This window comes from Mercenaria mercenaria, chromosome 1 (assembly GCF_021730395.1).
Source record: "Mercenaria mercenaria strain notata chromosome 1, MADL_Memer_1, whole genome shotgun sequence".
Classification (NCBI taxonomy): domain Eukaryota; kingdom Metazoa; phylum Mollusca; class Bivalvia; order Venerida; family Veneridae; genus Mercenaria; species Mercenaria mercenaria.
The window spans coordinates 11,043,711-11,069,876 of record NC_069361.1 but is presented as its reverse complement, the minus strand read 5'-3'; the positions used below and the strand labels follow the sequence as shown (position 1 = coordinate 11,069,876).

The following is a 26,166-nucleotide window of genomic DNA, read 5'->3' as shown; positions in this document are numbered from 1 at the left end:
GAAGTAATTCATGCAGGGCCCTTTCTACATTTTGGGGCATTGGGGCCGGGGCCCTTGGAGGGGGGAATTTCACGTCGTTTTCAAGGGAGGGGGGAATTCATTCTGGAGATATGACATCTGATCATAACCCCTTAAATTAAGGTCAGTTGAGTATTACAGATATCAAACTAATGTGAATATATAAGAAGTATTGTACCAGGGCTTCCAGTAAGCGGCGTCCCGGCGTAAAATACGCCAAAAATATGATCCGTACGCCAATACACAAAGTCAGAGGCGTACCAAGGACTTCCGATATTTTCAAAGGACGACAAAATCAATACACTGTGACGTAACTTCACTTGAATGACGTGATTAGCTCCGCCCCGAAACTAATCAAAGCGGTTTAAATAACTCTTGATGGACAGCCTCGTATAAACTGCCGGCAGTGTTTGAAGTGTGAGACTAGTGTGAAAGCATCATGTTTGATAGAGACCGTCTGTAAATGTAAACCGTTATCCAGATCAGTTGACATGTTTAGAAGGCGCTAATTGTCGACAATAAAACATTACATGCATTTGGCTCAGATTAAGTTTGTGAAACAAGTTCCGAAGTCGGAAGACAAAGTAACTAATTGTGGGAAATATATCGATAATTTCAGCACAAAAAACCTCAGAAAGTAACTATTTTCTTCTAGCAAATGACATTTCACATCCAGTTTATATTAAAACATTTTTTTCGATCGGTAATAAATTTGCTACTTACTTTGGATTTTCGTGAATGATAAATCCTATTTTTACAGTATTTTTAGAGAAAAAACAAAAACAAAACAAAACATTCAATTTTTCTCCTATTAAGAACTGATATCTTTGACACATTTTGATGACACCAGCACGTGGCTTCAAAGGGAGTTGTCGGCAAAATTTTCCTTTATTGATTTTCTTTGATGTGGGATGAAAGTTAACCGGTTGAGTATTGCCAGGTGAATGACGTAATTTGACATAATTCTACTCCAAGTAAAATGTACTTTAGATTTTTTAAAGTGGATTTTCGTTATGTAGCTGAACAACAGTAAGTCTGCTGATTTTAATAAAATGCTGACTGTTGCTATAGGTATAAAACAATAAAATATTTTTTGTTCAATAAAATGTTTTCTAATCATTCTAGAGGTCCTTTTATTCTATTACTTTACACACTGTTTTGAACCAATTAGATATGATGATGATAGTAATGATGATGATGATGATGATGATGATACTGAAGGTCATTGTACAAAGTGATATTACGTAGGACTCCAAGAAAATATAAGAGGGACTCCAAAATCTGAATGTTAGTCAGTCCTGACTCCATGAAATTAAATCCTAATGGAAGCCCTGTTGTACAGAACATAATCTATTGAAAACAGGCAACTTTTATTTTCTTTTATTAAATCAGTTAGGTGACATCCAATCGAGGTTCACATTTCGTCATTAACTGAAGCACTAGCAGTATCCACGGACATTGTCTCAGCAGCAGCCGGAGCAGGGCTTCCCTTCATCGTATCTACCTGATTGTGCATGTCTGGCCCTGATGAAACAGCGGTGTCCGTGACAGTAGTTTGTTTTTTGAGAGCTTGCTGCTTAAAAAGCAAATCTATTTTTGCGCATTTCGCCCCAGTTGCATCCCTGATCTTTTTACTGTATGATGTGCATTATGCAACATTTTTTTTTCAAAGGGAAGTAACTTTGCATACACCCATCCGGGGAACTGAAAAACGATTGTATTATACGGATCAGTAAAACCAGGGGTTCCACTAGACCTGAAAACCCAAGAGTCCCGGAACCCTTGGGTCCAAATTTTGAAGGGTCCTTTTTCAAAATACAAGAGTACTGCCCCAACACATTGATACAATTGACTATATTTTCTTATAAAGTAATACTACGTGATTAATAGCTACTACAACCAAGAACATGTTACAGCATAATAACAATTTCTGTTTCAGGTCATATAGTCTCATATTGTAAATTAATATTTATCAAAATTCATTTTAATTTGATGAGGTTTCTTCAATATTTTTGTTTGTTAGATTTAGCAGAAAAGTGCTAAAACACTGTAAAAATGTATCCAAAAACGTACTATCCGGATACTGGTACACTTTTGGAATGTCGTCTGAAATGTTGTTTTTTGCCAGTTACTTGGTCCACTAAGGTAAAGCAGAGATAGTTCCTCAAATAATAATGCTACTTTTCATTAAAAATTGCATTGAAAGTCAAGTTTTTTTTAGTGAATTTTGGAAAAATTGCATATGTCATCGGGTGTAATTAGAATCGTGAATGGACATTCTAAACTTATTTTTACTTTCCAAATTCATTTAAATTTGTGGATTTTCTCGTTGAAGTTAAGGTACAATTATTAAACAATGATCTAATTTAAAGTTTGCATGAAGAAATCTTGCAGGACACTTTTCACGTGCTCGGTATTCAGCTGGTCGCTTAATTACGATAATTTAATAATTGGCGCCTTTTTTGAAAGTATGCAGGCTCAATACGGGTAGCGTTTTATCAATTAATGTCAACACTTCATTGATTCTCATTACCTATGTGCACTCGCCGTGACGTAACTTGCTGATAAAGAAAAATCAGCGTGGCATGTCCACAGGATAAAGGGCGGGGATTTAGCAGAAGATCAAAGGCAGGAGGGCATGACCGCGAGTGTTTATTTTGAATACACGAGTTTATCGTGGACATAGTTTTACTTTAGGAAATGACTGATTATCAAAGGAAAATGTCTCCGGGTCCCGAGTGACGCACAGGCAATTATCATGCCGGGTCCTTTGAGCGTCTTTTGAAAATCTCTCGGACTCGGGCTCCTAAGACTATCGGGTATCGATTTTTTTCTTGATTTTTTTTTCTTTCGAGGGTGAATTTTTCTGTACTTGGGGGGAAAAAAACATACTATTTCGAGGGGGGAATGGGGCCGAATTTCGGCCCCAAAAATCGGCAAACGAGGGCCCTGTCATGATTCAAAATGGCGGACATGGATGTCATTTCAATTTCATTTTTCGAAAATACCGATGTTTTTGTGGTTGATGGGCCTATATAAGTAGCTATGCTTGAATTTTTAAACAGTAATTTTAGGCTTTCAGTCATTTTTGTGTCAATTTTTAAGAAGCCTTGTGAAATTCCGATTATTTTTCGAGAACAATTGTGAAAACCGTGATTAGTGACACGCTTGAATTCATTGATCAAACATCAACTTGACTCAAAATAATTTAATTGCTAGAAGTGTACCAAAGATTATATAAATAATGTAGGTGGCACCAGAGTTGTAGTTATTATGAAGGAGTTGATTAATTCTTCACAACAGCATGCTAGACAAGTAAATGATTCATAGTTTCCTTGAGAAACAAAACTTGAGGACAGTAAGGAAACAATGAAAAAAAAAAGAAAAAAGAAAATTTGCAGAGCCTGAAAAAGTGTGGGAACCCTGGGTGTGTATTTAGTACAATTTAGTACTTATTGATCAAAAAGTTAAAAGTTAATTGATAAACAATGTGAAAAGCAGCCTATTATCGTGTTTGTACAATTTGTTAATTAGCAGTATACAGCTTATGCTGTATTGTTATACACTGTGGGGAATCACATGATCAAAATAATCTCTAAACCAAAGTTGTATTTTAAAGAACATGAATAAATTTCTTTTCATGATAAGATATAAAATTTAAACATAGCTGATCATATGACTAATGAAAATTGTGACATTATCATGTAGTTGACAATAATGATAGATATCCTGTAATTACAAACACTAAGGAAAATAAGAAATATCAGTTTCTTGAAGTGTTCCAGATAATCAGAAGGTGATTGTGATTGAAATCTATGTAGTTTTAGGATACATATATATGTTGCCATTATGATAGGCTATATTTTAGATTTAGCCCGCCCGCTTAGCTCAGTAGGTAGAGCGTCGGTCTACGGATCGCAGGGTCGTGAGTTCGATCCTCGGGCGGGGCATATGTTCTCCGTGACTATTTGATAAACGACATTGTGTCTGGAATCATTAGTCCTCCACCTCTGATTCATGTGGGGAAGTTGGCAGTTACTTGCGGAGAACAGGTTTGCACTGGTACAGAATCCAGGAACACTGGTTAGGTTAACTGCCCGCCGTTACATGACTGAAATACTGTTGAAAAACGGCGTTAAACCCAAAACAAAACAAAAAAAAAAAAAAAATATTTTAGATTTACAGCAAAAGATGCATCAGTATTACCCCATATTATTTATAAATTTATTTTGGTTTAGAGATTATTTTGGTCATGTGATTCCCCGCAGTGTATATGTCTTGCCGATTATTACTGAAAACTAAAATCATTTATTTTATGTGCTTGACACGTTTATATGAGCCGGTCGGCCGTTACGATCTATAGCATTATATTTAATTTATTATCATTACTGAGGCTTTGTTTGGGCCAAAACAAATAAAAATGCTTTAATTAAGCAGAAATTATAAGCATTATAGGTATAATGAAAAAAAAAGAAATTTGTAACACGTATTTTATCCAGAATTTAATGTTACTTTCGTTTTCCATATTTGTCACCCGTTTTCACGGCCGTGATTTTCGGACATTTTTAACGAGATTTTCTAGAGCAGTCTTAATAAAAAAGTCAATTAAAAGTCTGCATTTAAGAAAAAATGACAACTATTGCAAAAAAAAGCTCTTATTTTTTAAGCATTTTTCGAGAAAAGGCACCAAACCCCACCCACTTTTAGGCAATGTACTAAATAATACAACTTAAAATATGAATTGCTGAAAAAAACTTCTTTATTGACATCTTTATTTTAAAATTTAATTTTGATTTTCAAAATTATTTTTATTAATTAAATGGCAGACGTTTATCAAAATAATAATATAAAAACCACATGTTTTGCAGTGTTTGTAAAAAGTACTCTATGGAAGAAGAGGGGGTCTCATATGTTACTGGTTGCGTTAACTTAAAAAAAGCATCCATCTAGGTAGGACCACCTGAAATTCTGTCAGACCATCAGTTTGCAAAAGCTGCTGTTCCTTCGGACCACCACTGGAAAAAAGTTAGTGTCTAGCCCTGGTATTCAGAGTCTGCCATTGATAGACTTCTTTCTCTGTACAGCCGATAATAAATTTTTCGAAAACATGGCAAAATGTGTCTTTTTTATTCCTTCAAACATGGACAGATGTTGGTAAAACAAAATTTTTTGTGGTGCAAAAATTAGATATTTTATGGTGTTTAAGTTTGGGCTAGTGAAATTGGTGCCGGGCTTGGAAAATTTCCCATCTAGTAGCTGGAACAGGCTAGTGGATTCAAATCCGAATTTCGTACAATGGGACCTTGCTGTATACTTGACCAATTGGGTCAGGGATTTTTTATTGTTCCAAACCTGCTGCCCGGGGCCCATTCAATTGGGAAAAATGGCGTGTAAAACCTAGAAATTGGGAAATTCAAAAAATAAGTTTTACCATCATACAACCTTATTTCAGCATTGTTATTGTTGTATGTCACATTACAAGTCTTTTTTTTTCTTTCTTTTTTGTCTTTTGAAAGTGTCTACTAAATTTTCTAGTATCTCTTCAGTGAGAGACTCTCAGACACTCAATGGTCAGTAAAACCTTCACTTGTGTTTAGTGTTTTATCAAGTGTTTTATCACAGGTATGATCTAACGGTGTGTTAATTCGTCCTCAGCGTCTGCTGATCTTACTGAATCCTGAGAGGTTATCGCGGTGGCCTATTTCTTGGCACTTGTTTTATTGTCAAAAGCTTTTTGCAGCATAATTTTTAGCTCACCTGAGCTAAAGGATCAGGGTGAGCTATTGTGATCACTCTGTCGTCCGTCCGTCCGACGTCCGGCCACACTTTTCTTTAAACAACATCTCCTAAACCACCAAGCCAATTTTGACGAAACTCCACAGGGATGTTCCTTGGGTGGTCCTCTTTCAGAATTGAATTCCATGCAGAACTCTGGTTGCCATGGCAACCGAAAGGAAAAACTTTAAAAATCTTCTTGTCCATAACCACAGATCATAGGGCTTTAGTATTTGGCATGTAGCATCATCTAGTAGTCCTCTACAAAGATTGTTCAAATTATCCTTCTAGGGTCAAATATGGCCCCGCCCTAGGGGTCACATGGTTTACATTAACTTATACAGGAAAAACTTTGAAAATCTTCTTGTCCAAAACCACAAAGTGTAGAGCCTCAATATTTGGCTTGTAACATCATCTGATGGTCCTCTATGAAGTTTGTTCAAATTATGCCCCTGGGGTGAAAAGAGGCCCCATCCCGGGGGTCCCAGATTTTACATAGAGTTATATAGGAAAAAACTTTAAAAATCTCGTCTGAAACTGCAAGATCTGTACCTTTGAAATTTGGCATGTAGCGTTGCCTTGTGGTCCTCTACCAAGATTATTCAAATTATGTCCGTAGGGTGAAAAGAGGCCCCACCCCGGGGGTCACTTGTATGTGTTATATAGGAAAAAATACTTTAAAAATTATCTGATCATATTTCCTAGACTGTTTTGTTATAATTACCTGATGACCCCAAGTAGTTAGGGGTCACTAATCTCAGGTGAGTGATATAGGGCCATTATGGCCCTGTTGTCAGTGACTTTCTTTGTAAACTATTCATTTATAATTGCTCGGCATATTTTTATTTCCGTGAAAATTGGCAAACTTGATTAAATGCGATCGTGTACAGGCTTGGTTATTCAATTAACACAGGAACAGCGTTAACTCGATTAAATATAAGGAATAAGAATCAAAACAGAAACTAATCGAGTTAGTACATGTATTGGAAACCTGAAGATCGAGACTACCACAAAATTGGTATTTTTTGAAAGATTTTGTGGAAATTCAAACCCCATAATTGGGAAAATAAGCAGATTTTTGCAATTAGGATGGGGCCCAAATTCAGCCCCAAAATCAGCCTTAAAAATCTGTATCAACATGTATGTTTTTATGAAATTTGTTTTGAAGTGCTTACTTAAATATAATTCAATTAAATTCATAAATGTAAAAATATATTGATCTTGGTTACTCAAAAATAAATAAGTGCTATGAACTTTGCATGACACATGATGTCATCAGCTTCTGATGATTTTTTAATCCCCCGCCACAAGTGGTGGGGGGTTATAGGAATGGTCTCCTACCATCCGTCTGTCCGTAACACTTTCGTGTCCGCTCCATATCTCCTAAACCCCTTGAAAAATTTTCATGAAACTCGGGTCAAATGATCACCTCATCAAGACGATGTGCAGAACCCATGAGTCAGCCTTGTCCACTCAAGGTCAAAGGTTTGAACCTTCCATTTTGTGTCTGCTCTATATCTCCTAAACCCCTTGAAGGAATTTTATAAAACTTTGGTCAAATGATCACCTTATCAAGACGATGTGCAGAACCCATTAGTCAGCCATGCTGACTCAAGGTCAAGGTCACAACTTAGGGTCAAAGGTTTGAGCCTTCCATTTTGTGTCCGCTCTATATCTCCTAAACCCTTTGAAGGATTTTCATCAAACTTGGTTCAAATGATCACCTTATCAAGGCAACATGCAGAACTCATGAGTCAGCCATGCCGGCTCAAGGTCAAGGTCACAACTGAAGGTCAAAGGTTTGAGCCTTCCATTTTGTGTCTGCTCTGTATCTCCTAATTCCCTTGAAGGATTCATTTGAAACTTGGGTCAAATGATCACCTTATCAAGGCAATGTGCAGAACTCGTGAGTCAGCCATGCTGGCTCAAGGTCAAGGTCAAAGGTCTGAGCCTTCCATTTTGTGTCCACTCTTTATCTCTTAAACCCATTGAAGGAATTTTATAAAACTTGGGTCAGATGATCACCTCATCAAAACGATGTGCAGAACTTATGAGTCAGCCATGCCGGCTCAAGGTCAAGGTCATAACTTAGGGTCAAAGGTTTGAGCCTTCCATTTTGTGTCCACTCTGTATCTCCAAAACCCCTTGAAGGATTTTCATCAAACTTGGGTCAAATGATCACCTCATCAAGAACTGAGTTAGTCATGTCAACTCAAGGTCAGGATCACAACTCAAGTTCAAAGGTTTCAGCTCTGTATCTCCTAAAGCCCTTGAAGGATTTTTATGGAACTTGGGTCAAATGATCACCTCATCAAGACGATGTGCAGAATTCATGAGTCAGCCATGTCAGTTCAAGGTCAAGGTCACAGCTAAAGGTCAAAAGTTTACCCTTTCACTATCCATAGCAGTGGCAGGGGATTTAGCTGTTGCCTTGTTTTCTTTTAAAATGCACCATATAATCAGACTGATTTCGGGCAAGTGGTTTTCTTCTCTACTACTTGAAAAAAAAACTTATTTAAATTTACCCAGTGATTTTTTTTTTGGAAAAAATAAAGGTACCTGTGCCCACTGAATTGGGAAAAATAAGTGCGATAATGCCCAAAATTGGGAAAAGAGAAATATGTTTAATTTCCATACTAAGTGATATAAATCTCTACATTTCCTAACTGAATGTTGTTTGAATGGTTTGCATTTTTTCAAAACCACTTTTGGATTTAAAATCGTGAAATTTAAGGGTGGTAAAATTAATTAAGACACTAATACAACTTATAAGAACTGTTATTTTTCAATTTTCAGTTAATGCCATTGAAATTTGAAAACGTCTGAAATTTTGACTATCCGAAAATTGGTACATTCGCGCGATTTTGATCTCTAGTTTTTCATAAACTAGGAGAGATATTGTCATTTTTCATTATCATAAATGATTAACTGGCATAATGGAACATATTTAATTTTTAAACTGACTGAAGTCCATATTTCTCTTGAAAATCGCCGATGTTTTGTTTGTCACATATTTTCGCAACGGTAACCTTGATGCAATTTTGATCTTAAAAAGGACGTTTTTGATGTCATTTCTGCCAATTTCATGTTAGCTATTGCGGATCTCATGCCCGAATATATGCTGTTACATTTTGGAAATAAAATCTTTTAATTTGACGCGGGGAACACCTTTTTGGGGGTGGGGGGGGAATAGCCTATTTTGGTGAGGGGAAACTGCCGAAATACGCAAATATCATTGTTACCAAAACATGTCTGTCCAAATTTTATGTCACATAATGTGCATAATTATTCGAAAAAAGTATTTGACCTAGAGTTGTGAAAGCATTTAGGAATATTATTATGTTAACTTCCCACCACACAGTGGTGTGGGAGACATATTGATTTACTCCAGTCTTTGTGTGTCTGTCACAAAGCTTGTCCACACTAAGTCGAACATTTCTCACCCGATCATCACCAAACTTGAGCAAAATGTGTTTGCCAATAAGTGCTCGGCCAAGTTCGATAACTAGCAAAATCCGCCCAGGCACTTCGGAATTATGGCCCTTGAATTACCAAAAAACACTAAGATTTCTTGCGCATTTTTGACCTCAAACCGGCACCTGTACGTAGTATAGGAGTCCTTTTGGTGTCAAAAATGCGCATGCACATGTGCTCTAAGTAAACAGTATATAAAGACTGACTTACTATTTAGATGAAGAGGCAGTTGTGGGAGACATGTGTTTTCCTCAAAAGCATCTCTAGTTCAGCATATGAAGTTCTGCACCTGGGGTTTGTTAGGTATTTCAGTCTGCAAGACCAGAGCTGTGGCTTTCAGTAAAAAAAATATGCATTATATGAGCCGTGCCATGGGAAAACCAACATAGTGGGTTTGCGACCAGCATGGATCCAGACCAGCCTGCACATCCGAGCAGTCTGGTCAGGATCCATGCTGTTCGCTAACAGTTTCTCTAATTGCAATAGGCTTTGAAAGCGAACAGCATGGATCCTGACCAGATGCGCAGGCTGGTCTGGATCCATGCTGGTCGCAAACCCACTATGTTGGTTTTCTCATGGCACGGCTCAAATAAGTTTTCACAAAACCCCAGTGAGTAGCCACCTAACTTTTACTGTTGTAGAAAGAAACTTTGCAAATAATTCTTGCTTTTTTCCTCCTCTTTTACAGATGGATTATAGGCAATAATGCCTACCAAGATATTTGTAGGAAATCTTTCATCAGATACAACTGGGGAGGATTTGCGGCCATTTTTTGAACAGTATGGGCGGGTTACAGAATGTGATGTTTTAAGAAACTTTGGCTTTGTGGTGAGTAGAAGAACCTGTTGAGTATGGGTTTGGTATATTATATTACATGATTCAAACTGACATTTAGTTTTTTACTTCAATTTAAGAGTATCATTAACAACTTCAGACGTCAAAAGACAATTATCCGTGTGTGTTTTTTGGGTCGATTTGGGGCCTAAGTTCGGCCCCAATCCCAATGAGAAATAGTATGTTTTATTCCAAGTTTTACCTTCAAAATTCCCAATTGAAAGTTGAAAAAAATGCCTGAAAATTTTAACAACATGACACGAAATTTAGGCAGGGTTTTCCCGGACGCAGGTTTTCTGCGTCCCTGACGCGCTTTTACTGCTTTGAACTCGCATTTTTAGTACCTCTGCGTCCACTGGACCTGCAAAATCGGTCACGAAACTCCTTTGCACTGAAGCCTCCTTTGCGCAGATACTCATGTAAAATGCGCAGTTTTTTACCACCGGGACCATCCCCGAATCGTGGGTGCTCATTATACACAGGTATAGACGATTTTCCAACTTCAAAACAAGTTTTGTTATCGATGTTCGCCATTTTGGTAAAGGAAAACTACTCTCCGCGCTAACTGTCATCGCTAAAATCTAAAATTGCCGTTATGTTCCGTAAAAGATCGAATGGTTTATTTTTTTATTAAACAAAATTAATTTCATATAAATTCAAAGTATTTTGATGAAAAAAATAAATCACAAAAAAATTATGATACTAATTAAGGATCGAGTATTATCTTTAACCGAGATAAAACTGTGAACAACATAATTGACACGAGGTGACACCTTAATTGCCGGTAATTACTAGCTATTTGATCATAACAAAAAGACTATCACACCTTTTGTAATCGGTCTGAATTGAGAAGCTCATGCCATTTTGAAAGATACCATTCCAAAATATTGAATCAACTGCTATCTAAATTAAAAAGATACAATTAAGTTCATTCGTTTTTAGGGTAAATTTTTATAGTAATAATGTCCATTTTCAAGATAAATAATTTGTGGACCCCCAAAAATTATTAGGGACCCTTAAATTAGCAGCCATGGGAGTCCATGGACTCCCAAATAAAAAACCCAAGGGAAAACCCTGTTTAGGTTTAGATATATATTACGTTGGTGTTTATGTAAATGGTTTTTGTTTCGTAAACAGTCAATTGTAGTTACTTCCCCTTAAGCTGCATCATTGAAAGGCATGGTTGCACTCTTTGCTTCCAAAGGATCTTTTTACAGATTTTATGATAATGTAAGCGTCTGCTGATCGTAAACATGCCGTCTACAATTGTAAGTATTATATACAAAGAAAATCAATAAAAGTGATGCTAAAAGTACGTCAAAATTGATGTTTTGTTCGTGAGACAAACCTTAAAACTAATTTGTTTACCGCTCAAATTATTACACCTACAACAGATAATTCTGAAATATAAAATCACAATTTGGGTGTTTTACGACGCATTTTTATACGCCCGTTTGAAAAACGGGACGTATTATGGGAACGCCCCTGGCGGGCGGATGGGCGGTTGGGCGGGCGGGCGGGCGGGCGGCGTCCACAGACCTTGTCCGGAGCATATCTTCTACATGCATGGAGGGATTTTGATGAAACTTGGCACAGTTGTTCACCATCATGAGACGGAGTGTCATGCGCAAGAACCAGGTCCCTAGGTCTAAGGTCAAGGTCACACTTAGAGGTCAAAGGTCAAATTCAAGAATGACTTTGTCCGGAGCATATCTTCTTCGTGCATGGAGGGATTTTTATGAAAGTTGGCACAATTGTTCATGATGATGAGACGGAGTGTCATGCGCAAAAATCAGGTCCCTAGGTCTAAGGTCAAGGTCACACTTAGAGGTCAAAGGATACAAGAATGAAAAATTCAAGAATGACTTTGTCCGGAGCATATCTTCTTCATGCATGGAATGATTTTGATGTAGCTTGGCACAGTTGTTCACCATAATGAGAGGGAGTGTCATGCGCAAGAACCAGGTCCCTAGGTCTAAGGTCAAGGTCACACTTAGAGGTCAAAGGATACAAGAATGAAAACTTTGTCCGGAGCATATCTTCTTCATGCATGAAAGGACTTTGATATAGCTTGGCAAAATTGTTCACCATCATGAGACGGAGTGTCATGCGCAAGAACCAGGTCCCTAGGGGTAAGGTCAAGGTCACACTTAGAGGTCAAGGATACAAGAATGAAAACTTTGTCCAGAGCATTTCTTCTTCATGCATTGAGGGATTTTGATACAACTTGGCACAAATGTTCACAAGCATAGACGGAGTGTCATGCGCAAGAACCAGGTCCCTCAGTCTAAGGTCAAGGTCACACTTAAAGGTCAAAGGTCAGATACAAGAATGACTTTGTCCGGAGCATTTCTTCTTCATGCATGGAGGGATTTTGATGTAACTTGGCACAATTGTACACCATCATGAGACGGAGTGTCATGTACTGGTCCCTTCTTTTGAATTACTTCCCTTGCTGTTACTATAAATAGCTTATATTGTAACTTTTTCATTACAAGTCGTAGGGAAAAATCGAGACCACATTTCTGTAGTACAACATGCATGTTACATCCAATTCTGAGGTGTATTTTGAGCTATCTCTACCTGGTAAGGATTTTTATGTGGACTTGTAATTTTTTTTTTTGATTTTTTTTTTTTTTTTTTTTTTTTTTTTTTTTCTTTAAAGATTAACTTCCCTTAGTTGTTACTATAAATAACTTACATTGTAACTTTTTTATAACTGACCGTAGGGAAAAACCAAGACCACTTTTCTGTGGTACAACATTGATGTTACTTTCAAATTTTGGGTGTATTTTAAGGTATCTCTACCTGGTAAGGATTTTTTTTTGTGGACTTAGAAAAATAAAAGAATTACAATAATTTCTAAAAAAAACAACATTGTAAACAACTAGAAAATTAAAATTCCATTTGCAAATACAGGTGCTAGTGTAAACAAATTTGCTGTGACGGGCGTATATTGTGACATTCTGGCACCCTTGTTCCCAGTTGTCAAGGCTCCGACCCCATTCCCAAACTAGTGGGGAAAAAACACTGATTATGTCCAGTCATGTTTTGAAAATTAAACAGCTCATTAATATAAATCATTCATTGCATCACAGTTCAGAGCCCCATTTCTGCTTCATCAGTAGTACAAGAATGTCATATAAAGAGGTTTTTTTTGTTTGCAGAAGGCTATAAAATGCATTTAATAATGAGAAACATGGAACAATTGGTAATCACGAATTGTATTGATTAATTTTGACTGATATGACAGTGTATATAACATTGGACACTTTTTAATGGTAGTGATGTTGCCTTAAAAATGCCAACTAAATAACGTTTATGTTTTGATACTAAGTCTTTGTGCTTTAAGTATTCACATTCAGTATGCTTGGCTCTATCAGATTTTTAAACCAGAAATAAAAATTTTAGTGCTCACTTTTCTGGGTATTTTTTTAAGTTTCTTGTAAAGTCTTTTGAAACCACCCCTCGGGTGAATTTTTGTTTTTGTTTTTTTATGCCACATATACGTTGGTTAATCTGATATACCAAACTATTTATAATAAGTAGAAGAAACTTTCAAGACAGGTTGTATTTTATTGAACAGCACATTTTGTCCTATATCACATGTACTTGACAGTTTGTGTTCTAATTCATAGAAGATATCCAGCTTCTTTTTCAGAAGTATTTTGTCATTACTTTTATGATTATTGTGTGACTAACAAAATCTCCAGGTACTCCGGGAGTTGAAAGTGTTACAATGTACATTTTAAAAAGAATACAAAAGTTGCAAAATGAAAGTGAAAGTAGAGCTGTCAAAATGACCAAAAACTGCAATATTTCAAAGTATATACCACTTAATCAGTTTCATTTCCCGGAGCACCTAGGTAAGTATGTTAGACACACAACAGAAACAAACTTAGAGAAAAAAATGTTCAAAAAAGAAGTTTGATATTTTCTTTAAAATAGAATGTGGACAGTCGAAGTACATGTGTTGCAAAACACATGTTACCGAACAAAGTGACCATTACAGAAAGTATTTTCTACTCCTTCTGAACAATTCTGTATGTATATGTGTTGAATATTATGGGTCTGTCAGGTATGATTTCCAAAATGAAAATTTACCCGAGGATTGGTCTCAAAGGTGTTTACATGGTCCTTAACACACCTTTACTAAATTTGCATGTATTGAAGTAGTTGAACATAATTATTATAATGCATACATATGTGTAGTGATGTCTCTTATACATTTGTAGCATATGACAGTAGAAGAGGAGGCGGAGCAAGCAATCAAAGAACTAGGTGGAACCTTTGTTAAAGGACAGAGAATCAATGTCGAGGTACGACTGGGGAAGGCCTTGTTTTAAAAATTATGAATTTACATCAGTTGACAGAAACCATTACCTAGCAGGGCTTGTTCTACCTGTCCTACAGGGCCTAATAAAAGCCCTGTTCCTGATGCCAGTTTTCATTTTTTCCAGTTTAAAGCAAAGAATTTGTATTCCAAAGAAATAATTCCCAGAGCTTGTAGCTCTACTATTAAAATTCTGAAGGATAGGTTGTGCGATAAGACTCGGCCATTCGTCAGCGTCCCGATTTGATTAAGTTTTTGTATGTAACCCAGTGGTTGTGAAAGAAGGGCGAGATGCGTGATTTCACACATTGAATTGATACGGGTTACTACTTTAAGGTACGGCTCAGGTACGGATCGATACGGATTGCTACGTTTCTATCCGTGGCTAGACGTAGTTATCCGCGCCATATGTGTGACTGGGGTATAAAGTACTTGTACTTACTGGAAGTGATACGTTCACTGAATGTAGGATGTGATATATTCACTGTATAGACAGGAAGTGGTCAGTTCACTAAATGTAGGTCTTGATATACAACGTATTTACTGTACATACAGGAAATGGTATGTTCACTGTGTATACAGGAAGCGGTATGTTCACTAAATGTAGGATGTGATATATTCACTGTATATACAGGAAGTGATGTTCACTGCAGGGGCGGCGAAATCTGATTTTGGCTTGCTTATCCGTTTTTGTCAATTGCTATTTTGTCCTTGTCCGTATGATAGTTATATAGTAAATTCTGGTCAAATTTCACTTGGCCGTACAAGCTTTAGGACAACCTGGGCAATACGGACAATTGAATTTGCCGCCCCTGCACTGTATACACAGCAAGTGGTCTGTTCACTACATGTAGGAAATTATGTATTCACTGTTTATACAGCAAGTGGTCTGTTCTCTAGATGTAGGATGTGATATATTCACTGTATATACCGGAAGTGGTCTGGTCACTACTTGTAGGAAATTCACTTTGTATACAGGAAATGAGTTCAATGTATATTTCAGAAATCTACAGGAAGTGGTAAAGGCGGTGGCAGAGGTGGTGGTGGTGGTGGCAAAATGATGGGGTAAGTATGTTAGAAACATTTTGGAAGATATTACATGTTTGTGTATTCAGTATGAGAATTACGCTGTAAGTCTGTCTTAATTGGTTGATTTAATTTGTACTAAAACAGAAAATTGATTTTCAGTTTTAAAAAGCAAGCCCATTTTGCAAGAAAACTATTACAGTACTAATGATAATCATACCAGCATATTTAGCTAAGAATTAGGGGCCTCCATGGCCGAGTGGTTAAGGTTGCTGACTTCAAATCACTTGCTCCTCATTGATGTGGATTCAAGCCTCTCTTTGGGCGTTGAATTATTCATGTGAGGAAGCCATCCAGCTGGCTTACGGAAGGTCAGTGGTTCTACCCAGGTGCCCGCTCTTGATGAAATAATGCATAGAGGGACATCTGGGGTCTTCCTCCACCATTAAAGCTGGAAAGTCGCCATATGACCTACAATAATTACTGTGTCGGTGCAACGTTAAACCAAACAAAATAAATGAGATAAGAATTAAAAATCAAACCAGTCCTATTTTGTTTTGGTTCATACTACTTTGTTTGATATTGATCCACCCTGCAGTACATCAGAAACTGTGTGGTATATTTTTGCCCTCTGAAGAAGAGCGTGTATATTGCTTTGCAATGGTCGGTTGGTCAGTCCTGGAATGAAAAGTTTCCACTCAATACTGGTGTCAGATTTCTGCATTTTTCCAGTTAATCTGGAGTCGTATCAGTGATAAGCTGGGGTTGCTAAACTGGAGAACCACTTTATCCAGGACCTTCAAACCCTTTAGCTTTATTGCGCTTTTGAAGTAGATGGCCCCTATTGTTTTTGGGGTCAGTAGGTTTGGGAACAAGGTCAAGGGCCAGAACCTTGAAAATGGTTTCTGCCCAATAACTTGAGAACCACTTGATAACATGATTGGTTATGAAGTAGATGACCCCTATTGTTTTTCGGGGTCAAAGGTCAAGGTTACAGGGATGCAAATCTTGAACATTACAACATTTCTGCTCAATAACTTGAGAACCACTTGACCCAGAACCTTCAGACTTGGTAGCATGATTGGACTTACCAAGTGGATGACCCCTATTGTTTTTGGTGTCATTAGGTAAAGGTGAAAGTCACAGCGGCCTGAACCTTGAAAATGGTTTGTAACTCAATAAGTTGAGAACCACTTCACAAAAAACCTTCAAACTTTGTTGTATGATTGGACTTACGAAGTCCTAGTGATCACAGGATGGGACAACCCATCATGGGGGCATACTTGTTATGAAACATCTCGTTACATGTAGTATTGACTTTTATTGACATTAAGTACTTTAATGTTATTCTAAATATTGTCATTAATAATTTTACAGGGGCAGAGGAGGTAGGGGAGGTGGAAGAGGGCGTGGTGGCCTGAGAGGTGGTGACAGAGACTATGATCCATATCCCCCACCAAGGGCACATCCATATGGTAGAGACCCTTATCCATATGATTATTACGATAGACATTATCCAGAACGGCTACCACCTCCCAGACCTCTACCTCCAGATGATCGACGATTGGCATATGACAGAGAAGACAGACTTCCCCCTCCCAGAGACCCCTATGATAGATACCCTCTCCCTCGATATCCACCAGACAGATACGCGGCCTATGACAGATACCCTCCACGACCAGCTGATCCATATGATCGGCCACCTCCAGATTATTATAGGTACAGGTAGGCAGGAGGCAGAGGCTCCATAGTCCACTCTTATTACGTTTAAAATCGCGTTATGTTTATGATTGCATTGAGTCAGAAAAAACAGCTTGAATTTCCTTGTCTTAAAGCAGAGTGTGGATATTTTTGAAAAAGAAGAAAGTGCTATAAAATGTGGTTGTATCATAGCTCGGTGTTTTTTCTTAACAAATTTGGTGCAGGTAATTCGTATACTCTGAGTACAGAGTGCGGTAACTAAAAGTGTGCAGGTATTTAATACCCGCACGCTAGTTACCGCACTGTTGGAAAGAAAAGTATGCCTGCGTGTCTGAAACAGTAGACTGCGAAGTGTATTTTATTGATTTTCTGCTCTAGCATTGGTTTATTTTACCTGGGCTTTACACATTTGTAAAGCAAGGATTTTAGTACACACTGAACTGCTGTATATGGCAATGTGGAACGCCTTCAACTACCATATATGGCAGGCTATGATACAAAACAGAAAGAACATTAAAACTCTCGGCTAAACAATTTATACTCGGGGGCTATGCCCCCTCGTACAAATCGTTTACCCTCGAGTTTCAATGCTCTTTCTATTACGAAGAAAAAAGCTTTGCATTATTACATTTAGCATTGATAAGAAATTCTGTGGGTTAATTTGGGGATAAACTTGGGGCTCAAGTTCTTGCCCAATCCCAATGGCAAATAGTATTTTTATTCCCCAATTACAGAGCTAACAGTCTTGACATACTAATACTTCCACATTTACAGTAATACACTATCAAACACACAAAAGTACCATTTAAATTGCCTTGATTCAAGACCTTGGATGCCTTTTTCCCTTCATAATTGGGGCTCACAGTCTTTAATGCATCATTTTCTCAAATTAAACTGGAAAAGACACGAATTCAAGGTAATATTTGGTAACATTTGCTCAAAGTTCATGCTGTTTTATCATTTCTACCTTTGTCGCTGTTTGAATTGATTACACTGCATAATGGAACTATTTAATATCATGAAAGCAAATTTAGCAGTGTATATTGATCAGAAAGAATAAAATTTACAAAGCACTGCTGAGCCTGACCACTTGCTCAATAGGGAGAGTGCAGATCGTGGGGTATTGTATTAGATTCCAGGGCAAGGCGTATCTTCCACATGACATTTTTATGAAGTACATTGTCTCTGAAATCATTCGTCCTCTGCCTCTGATTTATTTGGAGAAGCTGACATTGACTTGTAGAGAAGAGGTTACTACTGGTGTAAAATCAAGGAACACTTGTTAGGTTAATTGTCCATTGTTAACAGAGATACTGTTGAAAAATGGCACTAAACCTTAAAGGAACAAAGCACATTTCCAAGTTTTAAAGGTCCCCATCCCCATTCTAGGTCTGAGATAAGTGGGAAGAAAACACAGGTAACACGGTAAGTGTGGTAATTTTCTGTTGCAAGTTGAAAGTTATTTCCTGATGCAGAAGACAAGGAAAGTTCATTGTTGCATATATGTTTATTGTTTTGTTAGCTCACCTATCACATAGTGAGAAGGTGAGTTGTTGTGATCATTCGTCCGTGGTCTGTTCACAATTTCTTGTGAACACGATAAAGACCACATTTTGCAGTTAATTTTAAACAAACTTGCACACAACTTGTATTTGTATAATATCTCGGTTCCTTTCGAAAACTGGCCAGATCCCATGATGGGTTCCAAAGTTATGGTCCCTTAAAGGGCAAAAATTTTCATAGAGATTTCATTTATGGTTTGATTTGATACAAACTTGCAAAATATTTTTAACAATAATAGATCTTGGATTCCATGGTGAATTCATCAGTTCCAATTATAGGTTCTGGAGTTACAGCCCCTTATTGATCCCTGAAAGAGGCAAAATTTGTAAAGTTTTACTTTGTGAACACAATGGAAGTTACATGTTACATTTGATTTTAACCATACTTGATACAGCATAAGTCACAATAAGATAAGAAAACTGGCTAGATTCCATCATGGGCTGTAGAGTTACTGCCCCAGAAAGGGGCAACATTTTCTAATTTGCCCCTATCAGCCATATAACACTCTTGTCACATTTATGACCCTATCTTCATGCAACTTTATCAGAATGTTTATCTTGATGATTCTTAGGCCAAGTTCGAACCAGGGTCATATTGGCTCAAAAAAAGGTCACCCAGTCAAATCAAAGGAAAAGCTTTTTAACATGCTCGAGGCCACATTTATGACCCTATCTTCGTGAAACTTTATCAGAATGTTTATCTTGATGATTCCTAGGCCAAGTTTGAAACTGGGTCTTGTGGGGTCAAAAACAAGGTCATCACTCAGATCAAAGGAAAACCTTGTTAACACTTTAGAGGCCACATTTATGACCCCGTCTTCATGAAACTTGGTCAGAATGTTTATCTTGATAATTCTAGTGTCATGTTTAACAGGTGAGCGATACAGGGCCATTATAACCCTCTTGTGTGTGTTTATGCCTTTTGTGTTTATTTTGTTATCAAGCTATTCCTAAGAAGTTCCTGTTATCTTTCTGTGTTATTATTATCACTGTGTTCTATTTTTGCCTTGTTAATTATTTTCTTTGTGCATGATTTGTAGGTGGTAATTTAAGTGAATTTGTCCTGCGTGTACATTAGTGTATACACTTGATAAAAAAATTGCTGGAGTTTACACTTGAAAACAGTAAAATTGTGCAGATCTTTTTTTAGACTACCATATTTTCCCGAATAAACGCCCCCGGGGGCGTTACATTTTCCAAAGAGGTAAAAAGATAAAAAATAAAAACTTTTACAAAACTTAAAAACATCGTTCAAACCAACTGTAAAGTGTTTCTGTGTTGTTTAATCCCCCCAAAACATAATTATTTGGCATCCAATTTAATGCAGCGTGTCTTAAAATTATGCATTTAAATACTGTACCTCATGTATTCCGTGACACGCTCGCGACATTACACATTACGTCATCATACCCAAACAGCTGTGTACTCCGATAATATTTTCTTTAGTACATGCGGGTAGCAATACACAATGTCAGTGGTTTGACACGCTGCTTATGTGCCGGCTTTTAAATTAAAAGTTATTAAAACTGCCGAAGAAAAGGTTAACACTTTGCCACAAATTTGTTTAAAGTCGACAGGAAGCTTGTGCGCGGGTGGTGCAAAAACAAGTTAAAAATGGATTTACCGTTTAATTTTCTATTTGAAGATTGGATACGTACCGTACTTAGTATAAACGTTTTGGATTTACGGTACATGTACTGTTTAAAAGTGTGTTTAATTCTTAATACATTGGATACTTACTGTAAATTACTTATTATGTGGACTTATAAAAATGAGGTAGGTGATTTTTTTTCGTTCTTGTTGACTTACTTTCCCTCCAAAACGGGTGGGGGGCGTTAATTAGAGGGGGGGCCTTAATTCGGGAAAATACGGTATATAGTCAAACTATGTTGTTAAAAAAGGGAAAAGTTTTAATTATTAAGAAAAATGTTTTGTAGTTGGTCCAGACTAAGCATGATTTTTTGCCTTGTTTAGTCTTTAGAAAAAGATTTTAAGCATTTAAAGGTCCATTACTAAGGGAAAGTGAGTTGGCATTTTTTTTCATAGCCAGTGCATAGACTTCTGCAAGACACTAAATAATGAAGATTGGCAGGTCAAAATTCACAGAAGGTCTTTGGAACTCAAAGAAATGTATGTGTATTATGTTGAAATTTCAATGAATCGACAGAATGACCCCCCAGGTCTTTTTAACTTTCTTCATACTTCATAGAAAAATAATTATACATATACTGCGATTTATTTCGAATTTCTACATATCAACTTTCATTTTCCAATAAAATGAAATAGTTTCTGTACTTTTTAAAAGAAATTAAAATGTTCACTTTCTTTAGTATTGGACCTTTAATTCTGAGACAATTTTTAAATGGACATTGAATAGGTTAAATATAATGAAAAGAAGTCCAAGCTTTGTACTTAAGCACTACATAGTTGTATTGGAATGAAGATACATGGAAGCTGATTGACTCCTGCCAGCTGTTGGGACAGTATGTTAAGGAGGAATAAAGTAGTTCTGATTGGTTTTCAGAGCCAGTGACCTGACTGATTTTATAGGAAATAAATAAGATTGCATTTTCTTGTCTTGCATTACCTTACTGCCTATTGTGACAGGCTTTAGACTATTTATTGTGCAGTATGGTTTCACAGAAACTAATTAATTGTATTGAAATTAAATTCTCTGCTATTAATGCTCACATAAACCTATCCTTTGAAATATAAATATAGCAAAAAATTTACGTCAGGACTCTGGAGACTACAAGTAAAGCATTATTGAAATTAGTAGAAAAAAATTTGTAGGATGGGTATCGTGTTGGATAAAGTTGATGTAAAATATTTATGTTGTATTAAAACAGTTACTAAGAACTAGTTTGTATGGTTTGGCTCCGTTGGTGAAAGAAGTTTTTGTTTTTCCACAGCTATAGACTTGAAAATTCTAAATATGTTCATTTTTGTAATCATGTAGGTTTTCAATCCAGTGGTTTGACTTTCTATTTTTCTGACAACCCTTACACAAGACGTTATAATAAAAAGAATTTAGAATTTAAATTTCTGAATCTGTTGGAAAATAGATGGCCAGTTAAATATTACTGAATTATTATGCCCACCCCCTTAAAAGGAGGAGGGGTATATTGTTCTGCAGATGTCTGTCAGTATGTAGACCAATCCGTTTCTGGATGATAACTCAAGAACGCTTGCGAAAAGGATCGTAGGAAAGTTGATAGGGAGGTTGGTCATCACCAGCAGATGACCCCTATTGATTTTGAGATCAGTAGGTCAAAGGTCAAGGTCATAGTGACCAGGAACAGTAAAACAGTTACCAGACGATATTTCAAGAACGCTTGGGCCTAGAATCAGGAAAATTGACAGGGATATTGGTTCTGACCAGCAGATGACCCCTATTGATTTTGAAATCATTAGGTCAAAGTTAAAGGTCACATTGGCCAGGAACAGTTGAACGGTTTCCGGACAATAACTCAAGAAAGCTTAAGAAATTTATGCATACAACGTTACCATCTATAAAGATAAGGCATGATATAAAAAAGCCTGGTGCATTAAATCATTCTCAATAATCTCTTAAAATCAGCTTGAAATGTGCAGATCTCTTTAATCTTGAGCAAATATTTCAAATTTTATAGGCCATATGTATATTTAGGACTGAAAAGTTTTATTAAAATCTACATTGTAGAAAAAGTTCTATTTGTGAAAATGTTAAGAAAATTGTGATTTTTCTGATAGACTCCCATTATGAAAACTTGTGTGAAGTCCAAATTTTTCAAGTCAGTCTAGCAAAAACTCAGGCACACGACCCTAAGTTTTTTATTTGTGGAATTTTATAAGTATATTCTGAAGTTTTGAAAAATCAGGATTTAATCAAATTCTATGTTGTACAGTAGAATGTAGAATTTTTTTTATCGGAACGTACAGAACTACCTTACTGTTTGTATTTATGATAAGGTATTATCCACTCGTAACCAGTAGTAGAGTGGTATATTATGAGCACTCCGTTTGTGAGTAGAAACAAGGGACAGTATAGTTGATGTTATATTTGTTCCTTGCTTGTTTCAGAGCATACGATGGTTATGACGATCCCCCTAGGTGAGAATATGTCACATTTTTATGCAAAACAAAACCTGAATAAAGTCATTTGCATGCTTTCCTATTTTCAGTAAATTTTATGGATATATTTAAAGCTTCATTTAGAAGCAGGGATGGTGAATTCATTAAAAATGTATGTTTGCTTTTACCTTCCTTACGACGGACAAAAACCTTAAGATCTCTAATGAATATTTGAAGAGTTCATCACCCATTACATATACCTCATGTTTTCCCTAACCTTCCCAACAGTGAGGTAAATGCAAACATACAGATTTTAAGGCCTATTTATTGGTTTTTGTTGAATTTACTCAGCATATGCATATTGAACATTTCTTATCAGATGAGGGTAGGTAGTGATTAGTTTTTGCGGATGTGTTTGAATTGTTTATTAGAGCTTGAAACAGGTCTTGAAATCAACGTGGACAAATATTGCAGAAAATCTGTAATGAAATTAAGGAAGGATTTCTATTAAGAAAAGTATTGCTCACTGTAGCTTAGTACGTGAAACCAAAATTTGTAGTCCTGTTTGGCGCCATATAACCTAAACTGTTGGTGCGCCGTAAAACCCAAATAAATAAATAAACAGTACGACAACACGTGAATCAGTCATCAATAGAGGTCACTTTGGGCAAAATGCTTGTGTTAATCAGGGTTTTGAGCGTCTCACACAAAAAGATGTAAGGAAGTTGACTGGGGATCTTATGAATTTCTCAAGTGAGCTCGGAAGGTGTAGCCATCTGTTGTCAAGCAAGGGGTATTGCACTGTGTATTAAGTGAAAGAATTTTCAAGACCTGAATTGAGTTCTGATACCATGACTACTTATGTAACTTTTTGCATAAAGAAAACATGATTTAGACTTAACCTTAGTATCAAGGTTAGAATTTATTCAGGTTTTGTTAGGGGACCCAGATTGCTTTTGTATATAATTGGTGCTATTGTAATTCTATCTTTCCTGTATTCCAAGATCTTTATTCTAGAAAATTGGTGTGGCTTGTTTTTTATGGTAAATTACTGTACATTAAAAGCAGTTGCAGCTGTTTTGTGGGGGTGAATGTTTTAATGATCTCAGTCATTGTGCTTTTGCTGAATGATATTTTGCTGTTTTGTAGTAAATGTCAGATTCTATTTAATATTTTAATCAGTAACATATTGTAGTGTTTAGATTTTGTTTTAAAGATTTAAATTTATGCAAAACGTTCCAGATGTATTTTATAGCACATCATATTTATACAGTTACTTATAAAGAAATTTACATTTGATTTAATTTATTAAATTAGTCGTAACGGTAATAACTTTAAATTATGATAATAGATTATGATGACTCAACAGTAAACAAGTCTCACTCTGCATTTTATCTATTCTCAAGTTCTGACAATTTTATTAGATTAAGTAGAAGCTTAGATGAGTTATATCAGGTTTTTCTTTCATGCTTGCATTCCATCATCAATTTTCTGGAAATTTCAAATTACATGCCTGGAAAGTTAGAAAAAAACTTGTGCAGAACTAATGGTGTGTTTTTTTCTTAAATGTAGTAGTCTCTATATTTTTAAGCCTGTTTGCGAAACAGGATGTTTTTTTGGGCTCACCAGTGATGGGCGGACCAGGAAAGCTGAACTGTCTTAATAAAGCAGCTCATATCCAGTGGTCATTTAACTTGGGCACATTATCTTGTCCAAATTGGATAACAAGCTTGATTCAGAGTCGTGACCCTTGATTTACTCAAACTTTAGAGAGTTGACAGTGTCTGCTCACTAACTTGAGCAGTTCCTAATCAGTGTTCACTTGGTCACAATATTTATAAAGGAGCATAATATCTTAGCCAGGTTCGATCATGGGCTGGATACTTCAAATCTCTGCAGTTGTGGCTCTTGAATTATTCAAAATTGACAGTGTCCTTTGCCTCATTATAGTGTTCACTGCATTTGTTCATAATTTTTTCATCCAATAGAACATTAAAACTTTGTGGAATTATTGCCGTTGAATTACTCGAGAGTAGCAAAAATTGACCAGTCTTCTCTCTAACCTTGGCAGTTCTTATCCAGTGATCACCAAACTTGGTTACTCTCATAGTATCTCAGCCAAGTTCGATAACAGCTTGATCCTCAAAGTCCCTCTAGATTTATGGCCCTTGAAATACTTAAAATTGCGAAAATTGACATGTTTTCCATTCTCGAACTAAAGGGATTTTTATTCAGTGTTCACCAAACTGGATCAGAATGTTATGGGTATATTTCAGCAAAGTTTCATAACCAGCCATATTGTTCCAGTCATTATTGAGTTATGGACCTTGAGCTACTCAATATTGCAAATATTGACAAAGCTCTCATCCAGTAATCAGCAAGCTTGGTTAGACTGTTTATGGGTATACTACCGAGCCAAGTTCTGATAACCATTTGGATAGTCCCACTGACATTTCTAAAAGATAAGTGTTTTCTGAATAAAGTATCTGTCTTGCAACTAACTGCATTTATATAAAATTATGCTATCAAGGTGAAGTACAAAAACTGGCCAGATCATAGTTTTATTTCCAGAGTTATGGCCCTTGAATTTATCAAAATTTGGAAAATTGGCTGTGTATTAATAGTAATTGGTCTCTTTTTTATCTTGATGGTTTCATACTTAAAACAAACTGTGTAATTATATAGATTCTAGAGAAAGTTTGATAGCCAGCCAGTCAGGATAAGTATTCCAAGGGCACCCTTGATTTAATCAGTTGTGAAAATTGACAGTTTCTGCCCAATAAGTACAGGTTTGAAGGTCAAAATTTATTTGCTGTGGCATACATATTTTGTAACATTATCAACATTATTGTAACATTATTATGTTAGCTGGAAGAATCTATAGTCTTAAAGAAAGTTTTGTTTTGTGTAAGTTTTATTTTCAGTTAACATGTTCTGAGATACTGTAAAATAGTTAAATTTTGTGAGTATAGAATTTTATAGTTTCCAAATGCAAAATGGCATTCCTGGTGACATCAATATTTTGATTTCAAATTTATAAAGACTTGTTAGTTAAATTCGATGTATGGATGCAATCACAAAATCTATAACAAGAGCTGTCGGAGGACAGCAACGCTCGACTATTCAACAGCCTTGTCAATTGAATGAATACAAGTTGAAAAAGGGGCATAATTTTGTAAAATGCAAAGTAGAGGTATTGAACCTCTGTACTGCATGTCATATCATGACAGTGAACAAGTGTGTGAAGTTTCAATCCTTTCCAATTTGTGGATACTGGGATACCAGCTTACATACAAAAACTTAACAAAAAAGTGCTAAGTCAAAGGGGCATAATTTTGTAAAAATGCCAAGTAGAGTTATGGGACCTTCACAGTGCATGTTAGATCATGA

General features: G+C 36.4%; 1 protein-coding gene across 6 annotated transcripts in view; it reads left to right on the top strand.

Moving 5' to 3' along the window:
• Positions 1-26,166, top strand: part of LOC123544994 (RNA-binding protein lark-like) — a 34,456-nt gene that overhangs the window by 2,686 nt on the left and 5,604 nt on the right. Inside the window, exons 2-6 of one of the 6 annotated variants that reach the window (XM_045331199.2) lie at positions 9,956-10,095; positions 14,337-14,420; positions 15,438-15,499; positions 16,838-17,179; positions 22,786-22,815. In XM_045331199.2, the coding sequence (XP_045187134.2) occupies positions 9,973-10,095; positions 14,337-14,420; positions 15,438-15,499; positions 16,838-17,179; positions 22,786-22,815 (641 nt within the window). In that variant the 5' untranslated portion in view covers positions 9,956-9,972. Of the gene's footprint in view, positions 1-9,955; positions 10,096-14,336; positions 14,421-15,437; positions 15,500-16,837; positions 17,186-18,550; positions 18,587-22,785; positions 22,816-26,166 lie in introns of all 6 variants that reach the window. The other 5 variants (XM_045331198.2, XM_045331197.2, XM_045331196.2 and 2 more) reach the window with 5 other exon arrangements.